The sequence below is a fragment of the Sceloporus occidentalis genome, unplaced genomic scaffold (genome assembly GCF_023333645.1).
Source record: "Sceloporus occidentalis isolate IW3139 unplaced genomic scaffold, rSceOcc1.0.p SCAF_13, whole genome shotgun sequence".
Lineage (NCBI taxonomy): Eukaryota > Metazoa > Chordata > Lepidosauria > Squamata > Phrynosomatidae > Sceloporus > Sceloporus occidentalis.
Window position 1 is genome coordinate 9,204,051 of NW_028316993.1, and position 25,378 is coordinate 9,229,428.

Sequence of the window (25,378 nt, forward strand, 5' to 3'; positions counted from 1 at the left end):
TCTGCAATTAAAACCAGTGCCAAAAGGAAAAGGCCTTAGTGAATCAGGATTTTGGATTTTGGATTTTGAATTTTGTTTTATCCCTATGAATCCACATCTCCTCACCCCCAAATAATCCTGTTTTCCTTTCTCGCACAGATCAATGACATGATCTATCTTCTCCCTGTTCACTTAAAAAACCAAGGAATTGTCATTTATCAGCATGGTTTTTATGCAGTTGTCAAAGCAGACTTTGGATTAACAGTCAGCTATGACTTGGTGCACAGTCTGTTCATCACACTTTCCCCTGAGTACCAAGACCGGGTGTGTGGGCTATGTGGTAGTTTCAATGGAGCTGATGATGATGACTCCATGGCACAAGATGGCTCCACAGCAAAGCACCACTTGGAGACTACTAGAGGCTGGATTTTGCCAGCCATCAACCCTGGAGGCACCTCATCTACTGTGTTTGACCAGAAGGATCACCTTGTCCAGTCAAAATCCAGGTGCTGGATCATCCAGAATCCCGAAGGACCATTTGCTTCTTGCCACTCCATAGTGGATCCAGAGCCTTATCTGACAAACTGCATTTTTGACCTGTATACCTCTGCTGGGGACATAGAGATCTTGTGTGGCTCCATTCAGACATATGTAGCAGCCTGCCAGAGAGCCAATGTCACCCTCTCGCCCTGGAGGACAGAGTTCTTCTGTGGTAGGTCTGGCTTATGAAACTCAGCACATCCTACTGTTTCTAGCTCTGCCCATATGAGTTTACAAATCTTAATATGCTTGCCATATTTTGTTGGGTGCAATAATGGTGCCAGCTTAGAAGGTGGCAGCAATGCAGTGTCAGGGGTAAAATGGCCACAGGATCATGGCATCAGGGGTGTAACATAGGAATTAACCTCTTCCAAGAGCAAAAGCTGCTTTGTCGGTTCCCTTGATACTCAAGAGTTGACAGCACAACTTTTTGCGGATCAGAGACAGCTTTGTTTTCTCTCCAGCCACTGTGTCCAGAATGTCCTTTCCATTGGCATAGCAGAGTACTAAACTGGCTTACATCACCAAAAGGATCATGGCCTCTTTTCCTAATGGGTTTCCAACATGGACTTTTTCTTCCTGTGGTTACTGCAGTATTCTTTAGACTTTAAAGCAATGTTTCTCAACCTTTGCTCTTTTAATAATAATAATAATTGTGATTGAGTTTAAAATACAAACACTAAATGACTACAATTTACAAATCTAAATATTAACCTATATTATCCTTTCCCTCCTATATCCCTCCACTGTGTGACTGTTTGCTTATTTATTAATCTTAGTCAGTTTCCTTCCTTGAGTCTTATCTATTCAGTGTGATTTTCATTTTCATCTTTTCATTTCATTTTAAGCATCTTAACCATTTCTTCCTTCCTTCCTTCCTTCCTTCCTTCCTTCCTTCCTTCCTTCCTTCTTTCAATTCCAACAGACTTTTGGGAACTGAAGGTTTTTAAAGAAAGGGCTTTTAAGAGGATGCTGCACTATCTTATATGTACTGGGTTTCTGGACTACTTTTTATCATTTTCAGTTCTATGTTTCAAATTGTTTTTTAAATGTTGTTATTTTAATTTTGATCCTTGTATGTTTTAAAAATATCCTACTTTAATTGGTAAGCGGCCTTGCATTTTTTGAAGAAAAAGTGAGATATGAAGATGTTTATGACAACAATGACAATAATAGGAAATGTTTCTCTCAAACAATAACTACTAGTGATCAATAATGATGTTTAATAAATCACATTAAGAAGCTTGCATTTCTGAGCTTGGCCTTTGTTGCACTAGGAAAAGATGAAAAATATAAATGGATCCCATGTACCTCCCGACACTGCAAACCCAATCAGATATAAAACATTGTTTGTTTTATTGAGTTTAAAACTCAAAAACATTTCTCATTCCTCTGGTTTTCCTCTCCTTTCAGCTGCTGAATGTCCAGCAAGGAGCCACTATGAGCTCTGTAAGCCTTCCTGCCAAAACCTCTGTGTGAGCTCCACATTTAAACATCTCTGCAGCCCCCTCTGCTCTGAAGGTTGTGTCTGTGATGATGGATACCTATGGAACGGAGATGAGTGCGTTCGGCCCAAGCTGTGTGGCTGTGAGTACAATGGACAGTATTATAATGTGAGTAGATGCACCTTTGCCTGACGTTGTTTAGTGTGCCCAGTAGCAGCAACTACAGTTCTAAAGTAACTTGTGAAGACCTTTACTTTTCTCTTTATGGTCACTTTTTCTTTCAGGTTGGGGACCTTCTCTGGCTTTCTGACTGCACTCAAAGGTGCAGCTGTGATGCTTCCTCGACTTTCCGGTGTATCCCAGCCAGCTGTAACCATGGCCAGCGTTGTGCACTCAAGGAGGGCAAACTGGGCTGCATAAATCAGTTGACCACTTGCACTATTTCTGGGGACCCTCATTACTTCACTTTTGATGGGGCTGTGGTGCATTTCCAGGGCACTTGTGCCTATGAGATCTCAATGACATCTGAATCTGTGGCTGATTTCTCCTTCCGAGTTGTGGCAGCTAACAAGAATTTCCAGAATTCTCATGTCTCCTTTCTTTACCGAGTGGAAATATGGCTCAGCTACAAGCATTTCAGTTCTCATGTTGTTCTGGAGCAAGGCAAAGATGTTCAGGTGTGTGGAACTCTTTGGTAAATGATCAGAGGAAGAGGAGGAAGAGGTGGGAACATACATGATAGGGCAGCATGACCGAAAGACTTTTCAGGAAGCATGGAAAAATATGATCAGGTGGAAAGTTGGAAAACAGATCCAACAACAACAGCAGCAGCAGCAGCAGCAGTAAAAGCAACAGCAACAACAAAAGCTTTGATTTGGATTTCCTGCATGGCAGGAGGTTGGACTGGATGGCCCTTGTGGTCTCTTCCAACTCTATTATTCTAACATTGTTTATAATGCCCTTTCCACCAAAGGGCAGACCATCAAACATATACAATCCAAGACAATAAAACATAACACTATAAATATACATAACATCACCAAACTCATACCAACCACTACCCATCTCAGCAACCTCAGGCACAACTCAGCAGCTTAATCCAATGAATCAGCGAGGAAGGTCTTTAACGCCTTATGAAAATGGGTGAGATCCTCCTCCAGCTGCAAGTCCAAAGGAAGACCGTTCCACAAATTTGGAGCCAGATCCTGAAAAGCTCTCAGTCTTGACAGAACTATGCATATTGGTAGAACACACAACAATCCTTTGTAGATCTTAAAATTTCTAGATGGTGCATAACATGCTAGCTGAGCTTCCAGGTGCTGGGGAAGATTAGAACACAGCCCTAAATACAAGAACCAAATGTTTAAGGTAACCTGTCTTTGAATCTGCCCAAATTGATTCTGGCCAGATTCTGACTGTGACACATATGTTTGGTCCTACTGTTCGGTAGAGTAGGGATTGCCACCACAGCTGCTTGGGTGAATTTTCACAACCATTTGGTGCTAATTTGGATCTGGAAATGCAGGTGGAAATGACTTTGTACTTCTAGTTTTAGCTGAAGGTATCAGCAGATAGAGGAAACAGATTCAGAAGGCTGGCATCTCACTGATGAGACCACTTTGGCATGGTTCCCCCCCCCCCCCCCCCATGTAGCCATTGTCCATTTCACAAATCAGCACTATAGATAATTCTGGTTTCTTTCTCAGGTTGATGGGAGACAGACCCTTTTGCCAACAGAGCTGAACCATTTGGTCAACATCACACAAAGGAAGAACATGGTGACTTTGAGAGCCCATCCCAATCTGCAGATCCAATACAACGGCCGGCATGCTTTGTTTGTCCGTGTGGGCCCAGAATACTGGGGGAAGCTGCGTGGGATGTGTGGGAACTTCAATGGTATCCATGGAGATGATAAGGTCTTGCCTGATGGGAAAAAAGCCATGAATGATTCAGAGTTTGGCAATGCCTGGATGTCAGAAATCAGCCCCAACAAGTATGTTTATTTGTATTCTCTTCAGCTCTCCATTTATGGTGTTGCAATACCTCCAACATTACATGGATGTAAAGTGGGAAATGTATAACCAAGCAACATCAGAATATGTTTAAGATGGCAAAATGAAAGAAAACACAGAAGCTAGGAGAGGCCACCTTAGAAGAGCAAGATCCCTTCCTCTTCTCCTCTCCCCACTGCTGAGTTAATTGAATACCAACTACTTTTGCACTTTGAACTCAATTTGCAACAGTTGAAGGAAGCTGGGGACAAAGGGGAAAAGTGAAAGGTGACAGAGAAACCAAGGACCTTATTGCACTAACAAATAGGCCAGTTTACCTCTTCTGGCTTGAATTCAGGATCCGGGATGCCCCTGGATGGTATACCTAAATTGCCGCCTATCTAGCCAGGAGTTGCCACCTATCTAGCCAGGAGCAAGGCGTCACCTGGATGATGCCTCGCTCAGCCAGCACCTTTTCAAAGTCGGGGATATTCTGACTTCAAAAATTGGCCGGCTGAGCGAGGCCCTGAGCCCAGACCTCATGAGAGTCTCCCAATGACCACTACTAGTGAAAATGTAGCTAAGGCTGTAAGCTCATACAGGCAGGTGAAGAGCGGGAGACACCACCACACAAAGATGTCAGCACAACCATGGTCCGAAAAGCTGCTAGTTTCCCTTGCCTTTCCTGCACACCAATACTTTGACTGAAGGTGCTCCTAGGGCTCCCTTTTCTCTCATCACTTCCTTCTGCCCTCTTTCTCCTCTCAGCACCCCCAAGGGGGCATACCTCCCACTTTGGGAAACACTGCAATAAAAAGATCAAACCAAGGCAGGTATACTATTCAGAGGAGCTGGGATACAGCTCATGTATTGGTTCAGGCTTAAAATTAAATGCAAACACGAGAGGGATTTCTTTTAAATGGACCAAGATTACAGTGCTGATAGAGAAGGATGTATTAACTGTTTCAGTATATGTCTACCTGCACTGTTCAGGTGCTTGACTGACATGAGAACCTCCGAACCTTGCATCAATCTGCAAGAATTTGAGGAAATGTGTGGAATCCTCAGAAACCATTCTGGTCCTTTCTCGGAGTGTCACTGGCATGAAGACCCAGCTCCTTACTATGAATCCTGCATCTATGACCTCTGCCATTATGGAACAGGGGATCGTATGCTGTGTGCAGCCATAGAAGCCTATGAGGAGATGTGTGAAATAATTGGAGTGAACGTGCCAAACTGGAGAAAGGCCCTTGGATGTGGTGAGCAGAGTATATTATGTGTTAATATTGCACTCCTGTTGTATGCACCTGTCATGTGCAAAGCGATTGTCCATTCTCTAAACAGTGAGGGGTTTCAAGTTTGCAGCATTTATCAGTGTTTAGTTTCCTCTGAAATGTGTTCACTGCTGGCTTTACAGGTGTTTGGTAATGTTCCCCTTCCTTTAAAAAGAGGTGAGTTGAGCATAAATGCAGAGGCAGAGCTTTTTACTTCAGCAGCTCTTTTGTTGTTATGTGCCTTCGAGCTAACTCTGATGTATGACAACCCCATCATAGACAGAAGATACAATCCATCCATAAGCTTCCAGGAAACACATCTTATCCACTACGGATGTGGAATCCCTGTACATCAACATCCCACACAAAGATGGACTACAAGCCATCAGGAACATCATTCCAGATGGGAACCTATCTGACCTAGCCACTAAGGTCTGCCAATTAGTTCTCACACACAATTACTTCACCTTTGATAACAACATATATCTTCAAGTTAATAGCGCTGCCATGCCATTCCATGCAACCATTGCTGCTAGACATATGTCCCTGAGTTTTGGTGGGACCACAAAAAGAAAGCTACCACTACAATCAAAATGAGAGTGGAAGAGTGTCAGCAAATCCAGTCATAAATTGTTTGCATCTGTCATGGCCTTAAACTGGCAATTGAAGCCTGTAAAATAATTGGGGGTATGTTTTGGTTTAATTGGCTTAGAATGTTAGGTTTCTGGCTATTAAGAAGTTCTGTCTTTGACCTATTTCACACTACACTACAACAGTACTTTGATAAAACTTTAACTGTTGTGGCTGCATCTTATGGAATCCTGGGACTTGTAGTCTGGGAGCACAAGAGGTATCCGGCCGAGAATTTTAATACCACATGAAACTGTGAATCCCAGGAGTCCATTGGCTGGAACCATGGCAGCTAATATAGCATCCAAGTACTATAATTGTGTGGTGTGAAAGAGATCTTTGTCCACTTCTTTTTCGTGATTTCTTTTCTCCCCCTCCAGATAATTCCTGCCCAGCCAATGCTTATTATGACTACTGTGGCACAGCCTGTCCTGCCACTTGCACTGACCTCACAGCACCCACCAACTGTTCAAAGCCATGCATGGCGGGATGCTTCTGCCAACAAGGGTATGTCCTGAATGCTGATGCCTGCATACCCCTGGGAGAGTGTGGCTGTAGGATGAATGGCCACAACTATCAGGTGGGTGAGGAGGTTATCTTGACAGACACCTGCAGCAAGAGGTGCTCCTGCAAGCAACCATCCCATCCCATGGAGTGCCAGGATCATGCCTGTGGGCCTCTAGAGATATGCAAGGTCATGGATGGCATACGCAGCTGTTATCCTATGAAATATGGCACCATGTGGGCATTTGGCTACCTCCACTACATCACATTTGATGGAGTTACATTTGACTACCAAGGAGCCTGCAGGTACCTACTCAGCAAATCCTGTGGCCCTCCCAGTAATCTTCCTGCTTTCAGCCTTTGGGTGAGCAATGAACACAAAGGTTCCATTGCAGTCTCTGGGATCAAACTAATAGAGCTGGATGTCTATGGAGAACGCATCACCGTAGTGGGAGGCCAGGATGGCAAAGTACAGGTAAGACAATCGTTTCATAAGCTTTGGAGAAGTGAATCCTAAATATGGCATATTTGAGGAATTCACACTTTTGTGAATTCCGTGTCAGCTGGCCAGATCTGAACCTTCTGAATTGATGTAGAAATCAGAAAATATAATGAGTCTTAGAAGAGAAACTGGAAATGCAAAAGAGTCACCTAAAGATGGAGCTTGATATGATACAATACCAGAGCCTGGAAAAGTTACTTTTGGGGTACAACTGGCCACGATGACTGGGGGCTCTGGCAGTTGTCATCCTTCAAAGTAACTTTTCCCAGCTCTGCTCAGTAGTTCTTGGAAATTTCTTGCTTCCTTATTTTTCCCCAGGTAAATGGCATTGTAAGGAACTTGCCCATCATCCTTGCATCAGGGAAACTCTATGCCTATTACAGTGGATCTTCTGTCCTCATCCAGACTGATTTTGGCCTCTCTGTTAACTACGACTGGGCTTATTACGTGTCCATTTCTGTTCCGGAGATCTATTCTGGGTCCCTCTGTGGCCTTGGTGGAGATTTCAATGGCATTCCCCATGATGATCTCAGGATCCCCAATGGCTCTCTGGTTATGAATGCTGGGGATTTTGGCGATAGTTGGAAGGATACCAGTTCCTCTTTCCACTGCATAGTGGTTGAATCTCAAGACACATGTAGCGGGACTGACCTAGTGTATTATACATCTGAGAACCACTGTGGAATTATTAGTGATGTGAATGGGCCATTTAAAGACTGTAACCACTCAGTGAATGCTCACCTCTATTTGGAGAACTGTGGGAAGGACCTGTGTGCAACCCAAGGCAGCCACAAGACCATGTGCAAGGCTCTCCAGAGCTATGTATGGCAATGCCAGGTTAGCGGCAGCACAATTCAGCCATGGAGAGAGATTGCTGGGTGCGGTGAGTAGTAAACCCCATGGAACATAAATTTTAGGATATCTCGCTGTCTCATCAACAGCCCTCTTTCCTACTTTTTGGCAGAATTTGGATGTAGGCAATTACAAATAATGAATTAGTTGTATATATCAATGTTACATTATGACTGTAACTGACTAGGACATGAGTTCCATCTTTTTGAGCAAGAACTGTTTTAATTACTTTTATAGTTCCAGGGCCTATGTGACCTCACTACCTAGATGTGTTATGTACCACAGCCTTGAAAATGTTAGTTGTTTTCAAGTAATGGAAAAGCAAGTAACTATTTCAAATGCAAATGTAATGATTAAATAACTACTGTTTTAATTAGTTTTATAGTTCTAGGGGCTATGTGACCTGACTACTAAGGTGTGTACTATTTTAATTGCTTCTGAATAATAAAAAAGCAAAGAGTTACTTCAAAGTCTACTATGATTGTAACTAACTGCTTTTTTAAAATGATCTCTATCCTCTAATATTTACAAGTGCACATTTCTTATGTTCCTTCCATTTTTAAATGGATCTATCTCATTTCCCTTCAAAGAGTCCCCTGGTGCATTTCTTTGCCATTATTTTAATATTATACTCTATTCATTTTTTAGAATTGGCCTGCCCTGCAAATAGCCATTATGCACTCTGTGGAAATCCCTGCCCTCCTTCTTGTGCCCATCCATTGGGGCCCGACACCTGCCACGATTCCCCATGTGTAGAAGGATGCCAGTGTGAACCCGGGTTTGTGCTAAGTGGCACTGACTGTGTACCTCTGGAGCAGTGTGGCTGCAGTTACAAGGGCCAATATTACCTGAAAGGAGAAACATTCTTCTTGGAAGGAGAAGATTGCCAGAATATGTACCAATGTGGTGGAACTATCAAAGCCACCGAAGGCGCTGGGTCCCTGTGTAGCTCTGGGCAATTCTGTGGCATCTGGAAGGGTGTGTATGGGTGCCATGCTTTGCCAGATGGCATCTGTCAGGTGTCTGGGTTTCTCCACTATACCACTTTTGATGGACAGCACTATAGTTTCCAGGGGAGCTCCACATTTGTCTTGATAGAACTGTGTAAGGCATCTGAATCTTCACCCTCTTTTAGAATTGAGGTGAAAAATGAGAAGCTGCCTAGTAGACCTTTAGCCGTGACTTCAGAAGTTTTTGTACTGATCAACAATACACAGATATGCCTGCAGAAAGGTCTTCAGGGTACTGTTAAGGTGAGTCCAGAATATATCTCAGGGATAATGAAAGAAATAAAAGAATTTACACAGGCTTTTGATGTGTATCAGATTTAACCTATTAAGCTGAAGTGAATCAGAATGTAACTTCAAAAATTGTATGACTCCTCTGATGCAAATGGTTTCCAAAGAAGCAGCCATTGTGAGTTTAATATTTTTAAAATGATGCCAAAATAATGCCCATGGATATTCTCAATAGGTTGGCAGGAGGAACCCAAAGCTCTTGGCGTAATTTTAAAAATCTTCTGCAAGCAATTGGATTATTGCTATGGTCAGAAATGAGAGGGAGCAGGACACTAGAGAGAAAAAGGTGGGGTGGGGGGAAGAAGCGATAACTTCATTCAGTTTTGGTTATGCTCACATTCACCAGTGTTTTCTGCCCACCCTGCTACCAGCCATGCATCCCTCACAAGATTCATCCACTGCAAACATTATCTTTTTGGACTGCAGCTGTCTGAAACCCCTAGCCATGTTGACGAGGGTTGTGAAACCGTGGTCCCCAAAAAGTAAATTTTCATTTAAACCTCCCACCAAAACCCACACACCCTCTTGAAGGAGTGTGGCCTTGAACAGAATTAAGGGATTTTACCCCACATTTAGAATCCAAAATACACTGAAGGTATGAGATCCCCTTAGACACTAAGCAGTCAGGCCTGGGTAGTACTTGAATGGGAGACTGCCAGGAAATACCTGGCGCTATGGGCTGTCTTTCAGAGGGTGCAATGGCCAACCAATTCTGATCTTTCCTTGCCTAGGAAAACACTATGAGATTGGCATAAGTCGACAGGCATTTTCAAAGCACATGGACACACAGAAATCCCTGTGTAATGCACAATAGACAGCGGACTCTCAATAGAGGAGTCATTAATCAGCAGTGGAGGCCATCATTCTCCAGAGTCAAGTCCCAGTTCAGCACTCTCACCACCCTACATCACACTGGGTCTCTTTGGGTTAAGCACATTTACTATTTCTTTTCTACAAACTGCCCTCACCTTGCAGCAAAAACAGGTTCACTGGATTAACTAGACCAAGGCACATCTCTCTAGTCTGACCATCTGTGGTTTCATTTAGCAGGAATCGCCTACTTTCACTATTTCCTTTTGTACAGATTGACAAAGTGGATGTAAGTCTCCCAGCGACTATTCAAGCTTTAGGAATCACCATTTATCAGCATGGCTTTTATACCATTGTAAAAACAGATTTTGGGCTAACAGTGAGCTATGATATGGACCAGCACAGGCTCTTTGTCATGCTTGCCCCAACATATCAAGGCCAGACATGTGGACTATGTGGGAACTTCAATGGAGTTGCTGATGATGACTTTGTGCTGCGCAATGGCTCTGTTGCAAATGCCACTGTGGACTTTGTTCTAGGATGGAGATTAGAAACTGCCCCTGGGGACACTGGTGATTCTTCTGCTTCAGTTCCTCTGTCTGAGCAGTGGCAATACCTCATCCATTTCAAATCCATGTGCTGGGTCATCCAGAATCCCAATGGGCCATTTGCCTCTTGCCATTCTGAAGTTGATCCAGAGCCGTATCTGACAGAGTGCATTTTTGACCTTTACATCTTTGAGGAGGACAGCAGCCTCTTATGTCATTCCATTCAGACTTATGTAGCGGCTTGTCAGAGAGCCAATGTCACAGTCTCACCTTGGAGAACAGAGAGCTTCTGCAGTAAGTAGAAACCATCTTTATTTCATACTTTGGACTTCAGCATCAGTGGTAGCCTAATGCACTGAGATTCAATGACAAAAGAACAAAAATAGGAATCTATATGGAGTACAATGATTTTTCCTTTATGAGTTTCATTTTGAACATTTTAGGTCTGAGTAAGCCATCTGTTGCCCTCTAGATGGTGTTGGTCTATAACTCCCACGATGCCTTATGCTATGCAGGCTATGGCTGCTGGGAGTTGCAGTCCAACAACATCTGGAGCGCCACAAGCTGCACACCCCTGTTTTAGGCATTTCTCTCTCTGAATGGCCCTGGATTTCTCATTTTCTGTCCCTCCTTTTTGGGCAGGTTTTGATTGCCCGGCCAACAGTCATTATGAGCTGTGTGGGTCTCCCTGCCAGGACATCTGCTTTCATGCTTGGATCAAGCCTCGCTGCCTTGACATGTGCTCTGAAGGGTGCTTCTGTGACAAAGGGTACCTGCGCAGTGGCAGCAGCTGCATCCCAGAGGACCAGTGTGGCTGCTTACACAATGGGATGCATTATGAGGTGAGGGTCCCAATTCTGTACTTTCCCCATTTTCATCTTAGTGTACAATGGACAAAGGTGGCAGGAAAATATTAATCCACTGCTTATCGTGTCAGAGTCTTTCCCCCCCAACTGCACAGCCAGGCTTGGAGTCAGCACTTGGCAGCCTCAAATAGCTATAGGTTCCCAGGGGCCCTTTATGGCCTGCTGCTGTTGTCTGCCTAAAAGATTCCTCCTCCATCTTTTTTTTACACTCCAAACTTGGTGTCCACCTTCCTTTTACCAACAGTGGTCCAGAGCAGAGGGTTGGGAACTATGACCCTTCAAAGAGGTTTTTTTGGACAGCAACTCTAGTCAGACCTAGCAGCATAGCCAATGGTGAAGAATGTTGGGAGTAACATTCCAATGCCATCTGTAAGGGACACAGTTGCATCATTATTTCAGGGATATTGTGATAATAATGGAAATGCCAGGCATGCAGCCCTGATGGCAAGAATAAAAATAAAGCTCTCTGCCAAGGCCCCCTCACCCACAAAGCAGGTTCTATACATTTTGGCAAGTAGGCATGCCTTTTTGGTTTTGCAGTGTATCATTTGTGCTCTAGCCTTTTAAACCCTTTCTGTTTTTCTTGCAGATTGGCAACCGCGTCTGGCTTCCCGGTTGCCAGAAGAGGTGCAGCTGCATTGCCTCTTCGGACTTCCACTGTGTTCCAGCCAGTTGTAACCCCGGCCAGGAGTGTACTGTGAAAGATGGGAAAGTGGGTTGTCATACTCAGTGGGGAACCTGCACAGTAACTGGTGACCCTCATTACTTCACCTTTGATGGGGCTGTGGCACATTTCCAGGGCACTTGTGCCTATGAGATCTCAAGGACTTGCAACAGCTCCCTTCCCTTCTTCTACCGGATTGTGGCAGAAAACAGGAATTGGGGAAACCCCCGGGTGTCTTTTGTGAGCCGAGTGGAGGTCTGGCTGAAGAGCAGCTTGCTCAGCTTTCATGTTGTCCTAGGGAGAAGTCAAATGGTAGAGGTATGTAGGTTTTGGTACATGGTAGCTAACAGATGGGAAAGCAGAACTGAAGTTTGCTTAAACCATATGTAACATTTCTTTCTCATAACAATGAAGCCCAAGAACTTGATTCATGAGAAGTGAGGATTTAGTACTAGGTCCAGGATGGGTGAAGTACAGCCATCCAGATGTCGTTTAACTGCAACAAAGTGTATAGCTATGGGGATGAGCGAAATGATGGCATTGACCCCTCCACCACTAGATTCTGCCCTCCCCAATGAAATTTTTCTTCAATACCTAACTTCTTGCCACTGGACTAATTTAAGATTTCCCTTGAGCATCTAGAAATACAAGTTGGGCTTTGCTCCAGTGCCACAACAAACTACCATTCCCAGAATTCCATAGCATTAATGTGGCAGTTGAAGTTGAGTTCAACTGGATTATTTCTGCAGTGTGGATGCAGTCTTGGTCACCCAAGGAAAAAGGCAAGCAAAGTTATCAAGGGAATGTGAACACAGCAAATGTTAAGAATTCCAGATGTGATGAATTTCCAGTGTTTCACTCTCTGAAATGCTAGAAATTTAGAGAGTGGATGAAAATTTCGAGGGGGGGGGAGAGGGACAGAAATCTTATTCAGGGAAGCAAAGCCCACATTTTGTTTCCCACCACAGTTACACCACTATTTTGTCAGCATGGTCAGTTGTGAGGTATGTTGGAAATTGCCAAAGTGTGCACTCATTGTGTGTGTATATATATATGTCCTGTCAACTTATGGTGGCCCTATGAATTTCATAGGGTTTTCTTAGGCAAAGAATACTTAGAGGCAATTTTGCCAGTTCTATTCTCTAAAATATAGTCTACAGCACCTAGTATTTGTTGGTGGTCTCCAACAACTGATTCTGCTTAGCTTTCAAGATCAGGTGGGATCTGGTGCCTTTAGGTGCAACTGCACCTAAGCACTGCAAATGGCCTCATTCCTTGTCTGATGTTGCCACACTTAGGGTTCCAACTCTGTCTTCTTTTTGCAGGTCAATCAGCAAAGAGTGCAACTACCCTATAGCCTTGGGCTCATGGGCTCCATTACTAAAATTAAAAATACAGTGACAATAAAGGCGGTAGCGAACTTGGAGATCCAGTATAATGGTCGGCACACTCTATTTATCCATGTGGGACCAGAATACCAAGGGAAATTATGTGGCATGTGTGGGAATTTCAACAGCATACCTGGAGACGATAAAGTCTTGCCTGATGGGAACAGAGCCCAGAATGACTTGCAGTTTGGCAATTCCTGGAAAACAGACACCAACCCATCAGGGTAAGAAGGAAATGTGTTGCAGGAATTTTTCCAAAGCTTTGGTGAAGCAAGGGAGGAACAAACACTCACAGGTCTTCAAGCAGCCCTAGTCCAACCAAAGCTTTGGTAGTCTTCTGTGGCCGGGATCCATCCTGAGAATGGAAATCTTCATCATGTGAAGCTTATATGAGCATGCTCGAATAAGATCCTCAGGTGAAGGCTTTCTCTCAGTCCCAAAATCATCACAGAAACATTTTGTGAAGACATGAAACCTTCTCAGGGGATGACCTCAAGCTAGTGTTATCACTTTCTTCTATCTTTTTTTTCATACTGTGAAAACTTCGTTAAGCAAAACAATTGGGAATCCTATACAGTGCCTTTTCACTGACAAGCAGTAGGGGCTGATCACATGCAATCACCTTTAGAGATAGGAGTCATATTAAATCAAATGTATATTAAATGTCCAGGATTTCTTTTCTTTTCTTTTTTTTTTAAGTATGAGGAAGCCTTCCTTTGATCAGCTTAATTCTTTCTGCTGCCTGCCTTTTTGGTTTTAGGTGCTTAGATGACAACACAGAGCTAGAGACCTGCAAAGACCCCCAGGAATATGAAGTGCTCTGTGGTACCCTCATAAACCATTTGGGGCCATTTGCTGAGTGCCACTGGCATGTAGACCCTTCTCCATTTTATACAGCATGCCTGTACGACTTATGCCACTATGGAACAAATCATGGGATGCTGTGTATGGCCCTTGGGGCTTATGAGGAGAGGTGCCTCCATCAGGGGATCCACACCAGTGGCTGGAGAGCAGCTGCCCAGTGCCGTGAGTAGGGATGTGAAGTCAGATAACCTATTATCCTGCCCATCCTTTTTTCCCTTCCAGGCTGTGGGACTTATTTATATTGATGTGCAGAAATATGTAGCTGTTTTGGTATGCGTTTCCCTCCAAATGAATAATTGAATTATAGAATTGGAAGGGGGCTCTTGGGTCATCAGGTCCAACCTCCTGCTCAGTGTTGGCTTTCCAGCTAAAACATCCCCAGCAGGAAGCTGTCCAGCCTCTTTTTTGAAGCAATTTCAAAAAAAGCAAAAAGTTACAGCACCCGGGCCCTCTAATACCTGACTCCACAACACATGCCAGTGTACCACTACTATTGTTGTTCGGTAAAGGTAAAGGTTTTCCCTTGACATGAATGTTTAGTTGCAACTGACTGTAGGGGGCAGTGCTCATCCCTGTTACTAAGGTTTGCTTGTGATTTACTGCATGGCAATGAGTTGGAGTGGATGGCCCTTGTGGTTTCCTTCCAACTCTACAATTCTATCATTTTATGAAGGCCCAGAATTGTCCAAAGACTACTCCAGTGGTCATTATGACTGCACTGAATGCTGTTACTTTCCCACTGAGAAAGTGGTACCTATTTATCTACTTGCATTTGCATGCTTTCAAACTGCGAGGTTGGCAGATGCTGGGACTAGTGATGGGAGCTCATACCATCATGCAGCATTTGGGGTTCGAGCCCAAGTTGTTGTTGTGTACCTTCCAATCATTTCTGGTTTATGGTGACCATAAAGTGAACCTACCAGAGCATTTTCTTGGCAAGATTTGTTTAGAGTGGCTTTTTCTTTGCCTTTCTCTAAGAATGTGATTTACCCAATGGTTTTTATGGGCATGTGGGGAATCGAATCTTGGTTCAACATTTAAACCACTACTCCACACTGGATCTCATACCATTTCTGCTCAACATTTTTTTCTCTCTTTTTATAGTTGCGACTGACCCCTGCATTGACTTAGCATGTGGAGAGAATGAGTGGTGTGGTGAAAAGAAGGGGAAATGGGGCTGCTTCTGCCACAAAGAGTATGGCTCAGCCAAAAAGGCTGATTATGGTAATTGGAATTTTAGTTCCCTTTTTGTCCTCCCCTGCTCCTCCCTCTCCTCCTTTCAGATCTCTTTGATATGTATATGTGTTAAATAATGTAGTCATCCACCGATGCATGTCATCCTTCATACCTGCCATCTGTCCTGATTCAGCAATGACAGTCCTGATTAATCCTCTGTCATCCCACTTTTGCAAAAGTTTTCCAAATGTTCCAGTTTCCTTCTCCTCCTCTACTTTCTCCATTTATCCACAGCTTACTTCAAACTGCAAACTGAGTTCAAAATGTAAAGGTAGTTTGTACTGAAAGTGGTTTGCACTCATCCAAGGGAAGGGTGGAGAGGGTCAAACCTTGCCTTTCCCAGGAGGCTCTGGCAAAAGCAACTGTTGCAGCCTCTCCTAGCTTGTACTTTCTTCTTCATTAATAACTTTTGCTTTCTTGACCTTGAGTTTGGCCACACATGTCCTGGTTTCCATCTGTGAAATGTTGGAGGGTATGCATCCCATGATGTTGTACTCAAGTAAGGTACATGTATGCATGCTATACCAGGTGGAATGGCTGTATTTGTTACAAGCTGCTGTTAGTGTCTCCTTATTTTTCTATCATAGACGCACACGCTTGCTTGACAGCCAGAGAACCAATGAGCAAGCAAGCAAAGGCATCTACTGTTCTCCTTACTGCCACCTCTGTGGTTTGTTCTAGAAGGTGATGTAGATTAAATTTCTTGTCACTGGGTCCCTTATGGGATGTAGGCCCTTAAGTAGGTGTCCAACCATTCTTACTCTTGATGCTGCACTTACCTGCATGCACAAAACAACTCTAAGGAGTTTATCACATGGAGCATGATCACATGAGAAAAGAAACCCAAAATGGGAGAGTAGCAGCTTTCTGCTTATATCTCTGCATGATGTCAGTTTAAAAAGGAATAGGAAGTGGAAGGGGGAATAGGGGGAGACGAGGAGACACTGACACTACATGACTGCCCAATACTGGAACTGCTATTCAAAGAACTTATCATACCTGAGGACTTAATAGGACAGCAGTGTATTTAGGAGCATATTGATGGGTTTTCCAATCAATGACAAGATGTATTGTAACCATGCTTGGAGAGAGAGGGAATGACAAGACTGAGAGAGCATAGTGCAATAAGCATTGCCAAAGACATTATTTTCATAATTTAATAAAACCACATCCATTGACTTGACCAATGGTCTTCTTCTTTCTCCCAGATTATCATCTGACCTGCAGTGGCAACAGTAGTAGTGCTGTTTCCCTTTCCCGCTGCTTGCTTTTTACTGATGGATTCCCTGCTGAAGGATTGCATCTGACAGACCCGACTTGCACTGGCACACTGGTTGGAGACAAACTCATCTTCTACTTTGATACTGTCCAGAAGACCTGTGGGACCACAGTGGAGGTAGGGAGAAGGCAATAAGTAAATGTAGCTGTAACAGCCCATCACACTTAGTCTTCCAGCAGGGGAAGGAGAGAGAAAGATGCCAATTTCTACTGGCATGCCAAAGACCAGTCTGGTCCCATCTATCAGCCAAAGAAAGATCTGCTGCTCTAGTACTTGCTTTTCTTTCCCCTTCCCCTTTTTTCATTTTATATCTGAGTAGGAATCTTCTTTTAATTTTGTACACCACCTTGGGTCCCAGGCTGGGAAAAAGGCAGCATAGAAATAAAGTAAGTCAATAAATAATAAATCAAAAATTGTAGGAATGTTATAAGGTTATAAACAACAGCAATGATCTGGTTAATGTGGTAGAAATGGCAAGATCCTTAGGTGGGAGTTACCATATTCTCCTGGAGTTTATTATACGCTGGGAAGGGGGGGGGGGGACCAAGTACAGTCAAACATGAATTTTAGATTTTAACAAAGCTGATTTCAATAAACTTAGGAAAATACTGGCAGTGATCCCACGGTCTGGAAGATTAGTAGAGAAGAGGGTTTATGAGGGATGGGTGTTTCTCCAAAGTGAGATACTGAAGGCACAATTTCAAACAGTTCCAATGAGGAGGAAAAATGGAAGGTGTCTAAAGAAACCAGGATGGATGTCTAAAGAACTTTCAACTGAGCTGAGATTCAAAAGCGGCAATAAACTTGTGTTCACACGTTCACATTCCCAGTTGTACTAGGATGGATGCCAAGTAGCATTGAACATGAGAGCAACTACACAAAGGCATCCCACCATGCTTAACACCTTTCAGGAGTCTATGATACAGCAAGGTTGGTGTTTAAACTAGCTGACCCCTAAGGAGATGCCAATTATGTTTTCAGATTTCTGTGTCTGAAAGGAGCGATGCTGTGGAAGAAAGATAGCCAGGTCTGTCTTTCAGAAGATTTTTTTTGTGTGTGTGCTCTTTCTAGGTCAATGCAACCCACGCCATCTACTCCAATGTGGTACAGGGCCATGTGGAGAACATCTATGGAGGGGTGATCAGCAGAGACCGGTTTCTCTTCCTGAGCTTCTCCTGCACCTACCCACTCAATATCAACCTTTCCATGACATCTGCCATCCATCCCATCCAGGAGTAAGTTCACCTGGAAGGACAGGAGAGAGAAAGGATGGGGGAGAAAGATGCCAAATAACACAGTGCAGCATTTACACACACACAGCAGTTTTGCACCACACTTCATATCTTTCATTATGCTCTCTCTTCTTTTCTGTTGTATTTCCCCCCCATTATGGTGATCTTTTTCAAATCTTACACGCTTGAGTCAGTGCCCTGCCCCTGTTCCACTCCACTGACACTTAATGTGCCATCTTTCACTGTTTGCTGTGTCTCTTCTTCCCACTCACCTCCTTCATATTAAGGCAAGGATAGGCAAAGTGTGGCCTACAGGCCACTTGCACTCTCTGGATCTCTACTTTTTGGCAGCTGAATACAGACATTAAGCCATGATCAATACAACTACAGAAGCCACGCCAAGGCCACGATTCAGTCCCAAGGACTGGAGCACAGCTTCCAGACTCTTAGTACGCATGCATCATTTAAACACCATACCTCCAAAGTGACCCGAAGCAGCTTTATTTTGGCCTGTCTGTATGGGGCCTAAATCAGCTAAAAAGGGATGGGAGAGACTCCCATTCACCTCCTCCTGAACAGAGCTTGGAAGGACCAGAACTTCCAGCATCCCTCAGTCAGTAGCTGGAGATTCTGGGAATTGTGGTAAAAGAATAACTTTTCCAAATGCTGCTCTCAACTTTGCTGGTGCCCTCCATCCTGCTGCTTCTTGCATTTTATTTTCATCTATCAGCTTTGCACCTGCATCTGTTTCCCAAGAACTTAATGCCCTGCAACCCCCACCTGTTCCAAAATTTCAGCCAAAATATTTATAACTCTTTCTCTTTTATCCTTTTGATAGCATTATTAATGAAACTCTTACTCCTGGCCAAGGGAACTACTGGACAGCCATGACCTTGTACCAAGACCCCCAATACAGCAGGCCCTTCATCCAGAGCCCTATCCTGCTCATGGTCAACCACAGGGCCTATGTGGGCATCAGCGTTTGGGGAGCAGACCCCAGCCACTTCGTGGTGACCTTGTCATCATGCTGGGCCACACCAGACAAAGACCCTTCCTCCAGTATTCGGTGGGATCTCATCACCAACCAGTAAGCTATTGGTTCTTCCTTTTTACTTTGTCAGCCTGAAAGCGAACAGAGTTTATGATCCATATTGGAAGAGACAGGAGGGGGCCCCAGGATTTTATCTGAGATAGAAAAGAGAATCCATAGCGTTAAAGAGCAGGGTTTGAGGAGGAAAACAATTGTGTTTTGTTGTTGCTTCTGAAATCAGCAGCCTAAACCAGACATAGCAAATGCCTTGCATACTTCTCTTATGTCTATGTCATAAAAGTGGTGTTGTAGTGGAGCCAGGGCCCACAGGATTAAATTTTGAGGACTTTTTAATTAAAAGGAATTATGATGCTATCTGTCATCTCTGTTCAGATATAATGACTCCAGGACCTTGATCCACTCAGTTTCCTGCCCAACAAAGGCTCAGGGGTCTGCCAAAATGAAACAGAATCACAGATGTACCAAAACAATGGTTTATTGAGTATGTAGAGAGATCTTGTAGCACCTTTGAGACTAAATGAAAGAAAGAAATTGGCAGCATGAGCTTTCATAGACTTCAGCCTACTTCCTCAGATGTGTTTGGTTTATTGATTACGTGACGTATTAAGCGGCATGCAGTAATAAAAGCTAAGGCAAATTTTGCTCACATCCCTTCACTGATTGAAACAATCCTTCATCACAGCTGTAGTTTCCATGATGAACTTAGACCCCAAAGGACTGGTTTCCTAGGCTGGAACAAAGCTGATTCACTTGCTTAGGATAAGACCAAAGAATTGGTTTTTCCTGATCTTTAAATCTCCTTTCTCTCTCAACTTGGAAAGTACTTTGATTTTCCCAAGCAAAAGAGTGGGAGGAATCAGTTTCAGTTATTGAGTTCCCAATCCGGCCATGAAAGGGGCAGCTGCAGAGGTTTTGTTAACGGAGGTATGCCTTGATTATATTTTGCATCCCTAAGCATATAAAATGTGTATAGGGTGGATGATATAACTATTGCTCCTCATCAACTCTTCTAGAAATCCCAACCTCCTACATAGGTTTCTGTTTTCTCTGCAGTTAGCAACAGTTATCATAGTAACTGGAGTGGAATGGAAATTGCTAGCAACAGTGTATTTTTGTGAGCACAGCTTGGAAAATACAGATTTGGATTGCAACACATAGACTAAGCCAACACTGTGGACAGGTAACTTGAAGGCACATACACACAGAGAGAAAAGACGTCTTAGCATCTAAATTGTCATAGCAAGAAGATTAAAGTAGGGGAGAAGCTCACGTTGCCCAGGAATGGAGCTTTGATGACGAGAAAGTAAAAATCCAACCTACTTATTTCCTTATTGTAGGGGTAAGATAGATGTAATGTTATGCATGTGTTGGCCTTGTGTGCCAGGATCAAAGATGTGTATATGTGTGTACATATTTATATATTTGGGTTAATATATATTAGGCATGAGGGTTTCTCCTCAAATTGGGGAGAGTATGATCGCATTGGTTTTTCACACTACCAGTGATGGAGATCATTTTTAAAAACTTGAGGAAACACTTGATATCAATTTTCCTGATTTAAGTGGGGTGTTTTGGCAGCCCCTCCCCCCCAAAAAACACCTTAATCAGGTGCATTTGGGATGTGTGTGAAAAATGCAGATTCAACCTGGATTCATCCTGGATTATTTTCACAGTGTGAATAACCCCTAGTTTGGCCATTACTGAAGTCTGGCTCTTCAATCTGTTGCTGATGTTCTATTCACAGTGATTCACTCACACACATTGTATGATGCTGCAGCAGTCATGGAAGCAGTATCACACACTGATACCACATTATATGAATAGCAAGTGATGCAGCTTCCTCAGGTGGCATATTTGTTGCTGTATTTTTATTGTCAGGGAGTAGCTTACAGGATTTTCTTTCCCTTGTACCAAAACATCTGTAGAACCATTAAGTTTTAAATGGGGAGGGTGGCATTTGCTGCTTGACCATAGACAGCAGAATGTCTTGGGCTAGCCTTGGCATTTTTCAGTAACTCTTAGCTGAATCTGTGAGCTATCCTCATTAAAAAGTGAACTAAAATTCTGCTTATGTTGGATCATTCACCCATATAAGTTGTTACTTGATACTTCAGTCAATGAGTGGTCAACCATGCCCTCCAGCTGTACCTATTTATATGAGACAGTCCCAATTATTTCTCTTGTCATCCCACTTTTTTCATCGGTTTATTAAATGTTCCAGTTTCTGTTGCCTTCCACTTCCCCTGTTTATCCACAGCTTACTTCAGTTGCTGCAGACTTAAATGTGCAAAAATAATTTGCATTCAACTTATCAGGAAAGAAGAGGAAAGTGGACCCAACCTTTGGCCTTTCCCATCTGTCCTTACCCTCACCACGTTTTCTTGTGCTGCTTTTCCCAACGTAGGTGCCCCAACCCTCGAGATGGTACAGTGGTCGTGGAAAAGAATGGTGTGTCTCTCGTTGGCCAGTTCTCCTTCAGCGTCTTTCAGTTTGTCCCAGACTTGGTGAAGGTGTACCTGCACTGCCGCATCCGCCTTTGCAGCTTCCACACTGCCAAGTGCACAGCGGTGAGTTAGGAAGGCGATCTGACAGACAGCAAACAAGACTAGATCCTTCTAAGTATGAAGAGAACCCCAGCAAAAATGCACCCCACTGAACCCACTTATATGGCAGTGTCCTTCCTTGACATCCTGGGCTCAATTGGTGGTGGAAGCAGCTGTGGCAATGGTCTAAGATAGAGTTGCCAACATAGCATCACTCCCATAGCATTATGAGAAATGTAAAGAGTGCACAGTTTCCAGTAGTGCTATGCAGTGATGCTACATTAGGGTCATTGTGGGATATTTAAATGGCAGCTCCTCTAGAGACAGATGCTTGCTTCTTAGATCAGAACATTGTTAAAAGACCTGGGAGAGGCAGTGGCAGTGGTTGCTGGAGAGGAGAGGTTGAGGGCCCAGCAATTGTCCAGTGATTGTGAGCAGTGATTCCTAACCCTGGATATAAATCTCAAGCCAGAACCGACCTGGTTTAGACCTCTAAAAGGTGGTAATTTAACCCAGTCTCATTTTGAGAGATTAATAAGACTCTGGGAGCCAGTAGTGGTTTGAGTTTTGGAGTACAACTCAGGAGACCAGGGTTCAAATCCCCACTCAATCATGGAAACCCACTGAGTGATCTTGGGCAAATCATATTCTCTCAGCCTCAGAGGAAAGCAAAGGCAAACCCCCTCTGAATAAATCTTGCCAAGAAAACCCTGTGATAGGTTCATCTTAGGGTTGCCATTAGTCAGAGATGACTTGAAGGCATGCAACAACAAGAGTCTTTAAGAAAAATACAGCCAAGGATCTGCTGTGCAGAAACCTTTACCTGGCCAAGGGCTGGCCCTAACATTGGAGTGAAGCAGTCACCTCAGGGAGCAAATGAAGTGGTGGTGGGGGAACAACAAGATGTTGGAGGAAAGAACTGTGTACCATGCACACTGCTACTCTGATGTGCAGGGGCTGTCCCACCATCTCTTTTAATAAAGGTTTGTCACTTTGGTTGGCTTTCATTCACTGAATGGGGAGTGCCACCTTGTTTGCCCCAGGTACCCAAAATTTGCCTCCAAAATTTGTCAGAAGTATCCTGGGCCAAAATGCATCAGAAAGAGTCTGGCTGGCCGCACACTGCGTTATTTTGAGTGTGGCTCCATCCTGATAGCCACAAGGCTATAAAGTCCACCATAACAAGATCATGAGAATGTATCATGCTTCTTTCCCTCTCAGAACTGTGACTTGGCAAGTCCTGTGATTGCTGGAAGGAAGGCGCCATCAGGCATCATCTCATCTGGCCCTTTCTTGAGATACGACAAATCTCTTGATCAAGGCAGGTCATCTTTCTTTTAGTGCCAGTGCTGGGGCAAGTGGGCACATGGATGGCTTTTATAAATATGGGTTAAGAGCATTTTCTTTTCTCAGAAACAATGATGGGTAATCTATGGCCCTTGAGATAGTTGGACTGTAACACCCATATTCCCTAGCCCTTAACTGTGCTTTTTGGGGACTATAAGAGATGTAGTCCAACAACATCTGGAAGACCACAGACTGTGTTTAACATGACTGGTGGGAAGGAGTCCTAATTTTTCTTTTAATTTGTTTTGTTTTTAACTTGACTAAATGCAGCAAGGAACACAAAGAACAGAAAGTTTAATTTCAGAGGATTTGGGGGCAAAGAAATAGGAATGGCCAATTTAAATAATGTGGCAGTGTGTCATTTCTTTTTCCTCCAAGCGGACTTTGTGCACTGGGAACAGATCTGCTATTGTCCTAGCAAAAGAATAATTAAGATTGAAGCCAAAAAGGGGGGAAACCCCATGCAAATATGTTACATTTGCCAAACAGACTGTGGGTGCAAAGTTTTAAATACGGCTGGAGGAAGCCATAGATTCTCAATGTGTGGGAATGAGATACATGTGCAAGTTATATGCCTTTCCTTCACATGCAACAAAGATCAAAATCTGATGGGAAACAGTAGTTTGTTCTAAGCATATTGACATTAATTTGTAGTTTGATCCTTGTTTAATTAGATCTTGGACATTTTGCTTTTTGGACTACATGCCCCAGAATATCACAGCACAGTGTCTGGGGGGATTCTGGGAGTTGTAGTCCAATTATTATTATTATTATTATTATTATTATTGTATTTTTTCCCCAGGTCCTAGTTAATCATAGTTAAAATATAGTTAAACACATGCCACTATCATAGCTAGAGCTTTGGAACGTCTACAGTAGTTTGTTAATGCCAAGTATTATTGTTTCTGCATGACTGCCTGAAATTATTTGCAGGCAATTAAACAGGAAAGCTTACAGCTGTGTGTTTCTGTTTTTACAGGGCTCCAACTAGCCAGTGGATACTGCTGCACCCTAACCCCTTTCACTATCCTACATATTCTGCTCCATACCATAGTTTCCTATTGGATACTTCGCTAATGCCTTTCACCGTAGTCAAGATCTTTGCTGGTATGGCTAATGGGTGGACGGAGATACAGTACCTGTATGTGGAGATTTCTCATACATGCACTGGTATAATGATTCTGAAATACACCAGTGCTGCCCACGATGAGGACTGAATCCACTCCTGGCAACTGAAGCTGACTACAGTTTACACAGTCACTTACTGCCAGAGCAGATAACAAAGCAGTCCATACAATTTGGAATTCCATAGTGTGTTTGCATTTGCATTTGTGCATGTCTAGAAAAAAATGCTATCTGCAGTGGTGGATTTGCTATGTGCAGAATATTCGTTTTCCTCCAGTAGCAATCACTGGACCAGGGAGGCGCAACTGGCCCACACTGAGATTTGTGACCAAATCAGGTAGCAATGTATTACAAACCCCATGCCACTTCCAAGCCTCCTGGGATCTATCCACACTGTACAGTTAGTTACCTCCTTAACAACAATAGCTCTAGTCGAACCTGTGTAATCTTGGAATCTGCAGTAAAGAATTTAAAATTCTCTACTGTCTTCCTGCACTTGGTTTTTCAGTCTGAAAATTAGTATCTCATGAAACTATAAGCCCCATTAATCCATAGGATGGAGACATGGCAGTTAATGTGGTATCAAAGCACTGTAATTGTAGAATCATAAGGTTGGAAGAGACCGCAAGGGCCATCCAGTCCAATCCCCTGCCATGCAGGAATACACAATCAAAGCACTCCTGACAGATGTAACTACACCCTTTGTCTAGATCAGGTTCCCAATACCTTCTGTTCACTCTAAGAGCAAATATTAATGCCATTCCTAATTGGCCCTTATCCATGAATAAAAAAAAGCAAACCAAGAGTCTCTGAAATTTTGGGAATGGAGGGGGCGAGGCGAGGCATTCCAGCTTCTTCCTTATGCCGTCATAAGGGCTGTGATGCAGCCCTATGACGCCACTTCCTGTGTGTGACGTGCGGACGCTGCACGTCATCACGGTGGTCCCCGTGTGGACAGGAGGCTGCCATGATGATGACAGCAGCACATTCTAGGATTCTGAGTCTTGTAGTTGCTGTGCGGTCCAGAACCTTAGAATTGGCACCGCCACTCTGCTTCCTGCCCATATGTATTGGACCTTTGTTAGCTTTGGCCCAACTTTCTAATCTAATCTAATCTGCCCCGCACTCTCAGGTCGGGTGGGAGACAACTTTTGAGAGTTCCTAAGGTGAAATATACAGCGTCTGCGCATAGGGCTTTTTCTGTTTCGGCCCCGCGGACTTGGAACTCTCTCCCTGACGAGCTCCGCTCGGCCCCCTCCCTCGAGTCTTTTAAGAAAAATCTCAAGACTTACCTCTTCCGCCAAGCTTTCCCCCACATGTCCTAATCACTATTTTTCTCCTGTGTATTGTGTGTATTGTATTGATTGAATTGTCTGATTGTTTTTTAACTGGTTTTAATGATTGAATGAT

General features: G+C 43.5%; 2 protein-coding genes across 2 annotated transcripts; both read left to right on the forward strand.

Annotated features, from left to right (window-relative positions):
* Positions 1 to 147: 147 nt before the first annotated feature.
* LOC149304873 (alpha-tectorin-like) lies at positions 148 to 2,662 on the forward strand. Its single transcript, XM_089479147.1, has 3 exons — positions 148 to 691; positions 1,933 to 2,132; positions 2,249 to 2,662. Exons 1-3 carry the CDS (start codon positions 148 to 150, stop codon positions 2,660 to 2,662), a joined length of 1,158 nt encoding a protein of 385 aa, XP_089335273.1.
* Positions 2,663 to 2,737: 75 nt separating this feature from the next.
* On the forward strand, positions 2,738 to 24,877 carry LOC149304874 (alpha-tectorin-like). The gene is made up of 18 exons (XM_089479148.1): positions 2,738 to 2,755; positions 3,671 to 3,957; positions 4,949 to 5,214; positions 6,240 to 6,838; positions 7,184 to 7,748; positions 8,366 to 8,970; positions 10,100 to 10,667; positions 11,016 to 11,215; positions 11,829 to 12,221; positions 13,229 to 13,515; positions 14,052 to 14,317; positions 15,260 to 15,379; positions 16,600 to 16,787; positions 17,742 to 17,905; positions 18,741 to 18,989; positions 21,358 to 21,520; positions 22,718 to 22,817; positions 23,823 to 24,877. The coding sequence occupies exons 1-18, from the start codon at positions 2,738 to 2,740 to the stop codon at positions 23,918 to 23,920; spliced, it is 5,136 nt and encodes a 1,711-aa protein (XP_089335274.1). The 3' UTR covers positions 23,921 to 24,877.
* The last annotated feature ends 501 nt before the right edge of the window (positions 24,878 to 25,378 follow it).

Coding starts and splice junctions, on each gene's coding strand:
- LOC149304874 (XM_089479148.1), top strand. Junction 8,971..10,099: donor GTCTTCAGGGTACTGTTAAG/GTGAGTCCAGAA, acceptor CCTTTTGTACAG/ATTGACAAAGTGGATGTAAG. Junction 22,818..23,822: donor CGACAAATCTCTTGATCAAG/GCAGGTCATCTT, acceptor CTGTTTTTACAG/GGCTCCAACTAGCCAGTGGA.
- LOC149304873 (XM_089479147.1), top strand. CDS start 148: ATGATCTATCTTCTCCCTGTTCACTTAAAAAACCAAGGAATTGTCATT. Junction 692..1,932: donor GAGGACAGAGTTCTTCTGTG/GTAGGTCTGGCT, acceptor CTCTCCTTTCAG/CTGCTGAATGTCCAGCAAGG. Junction 2,133..2,248: donor ACAATGGACAGTATTATAAT/GTGAGTAGATGC, acceptor TTTTTCTTTCAG/GTTGGGGACCTTCTCTGGCT.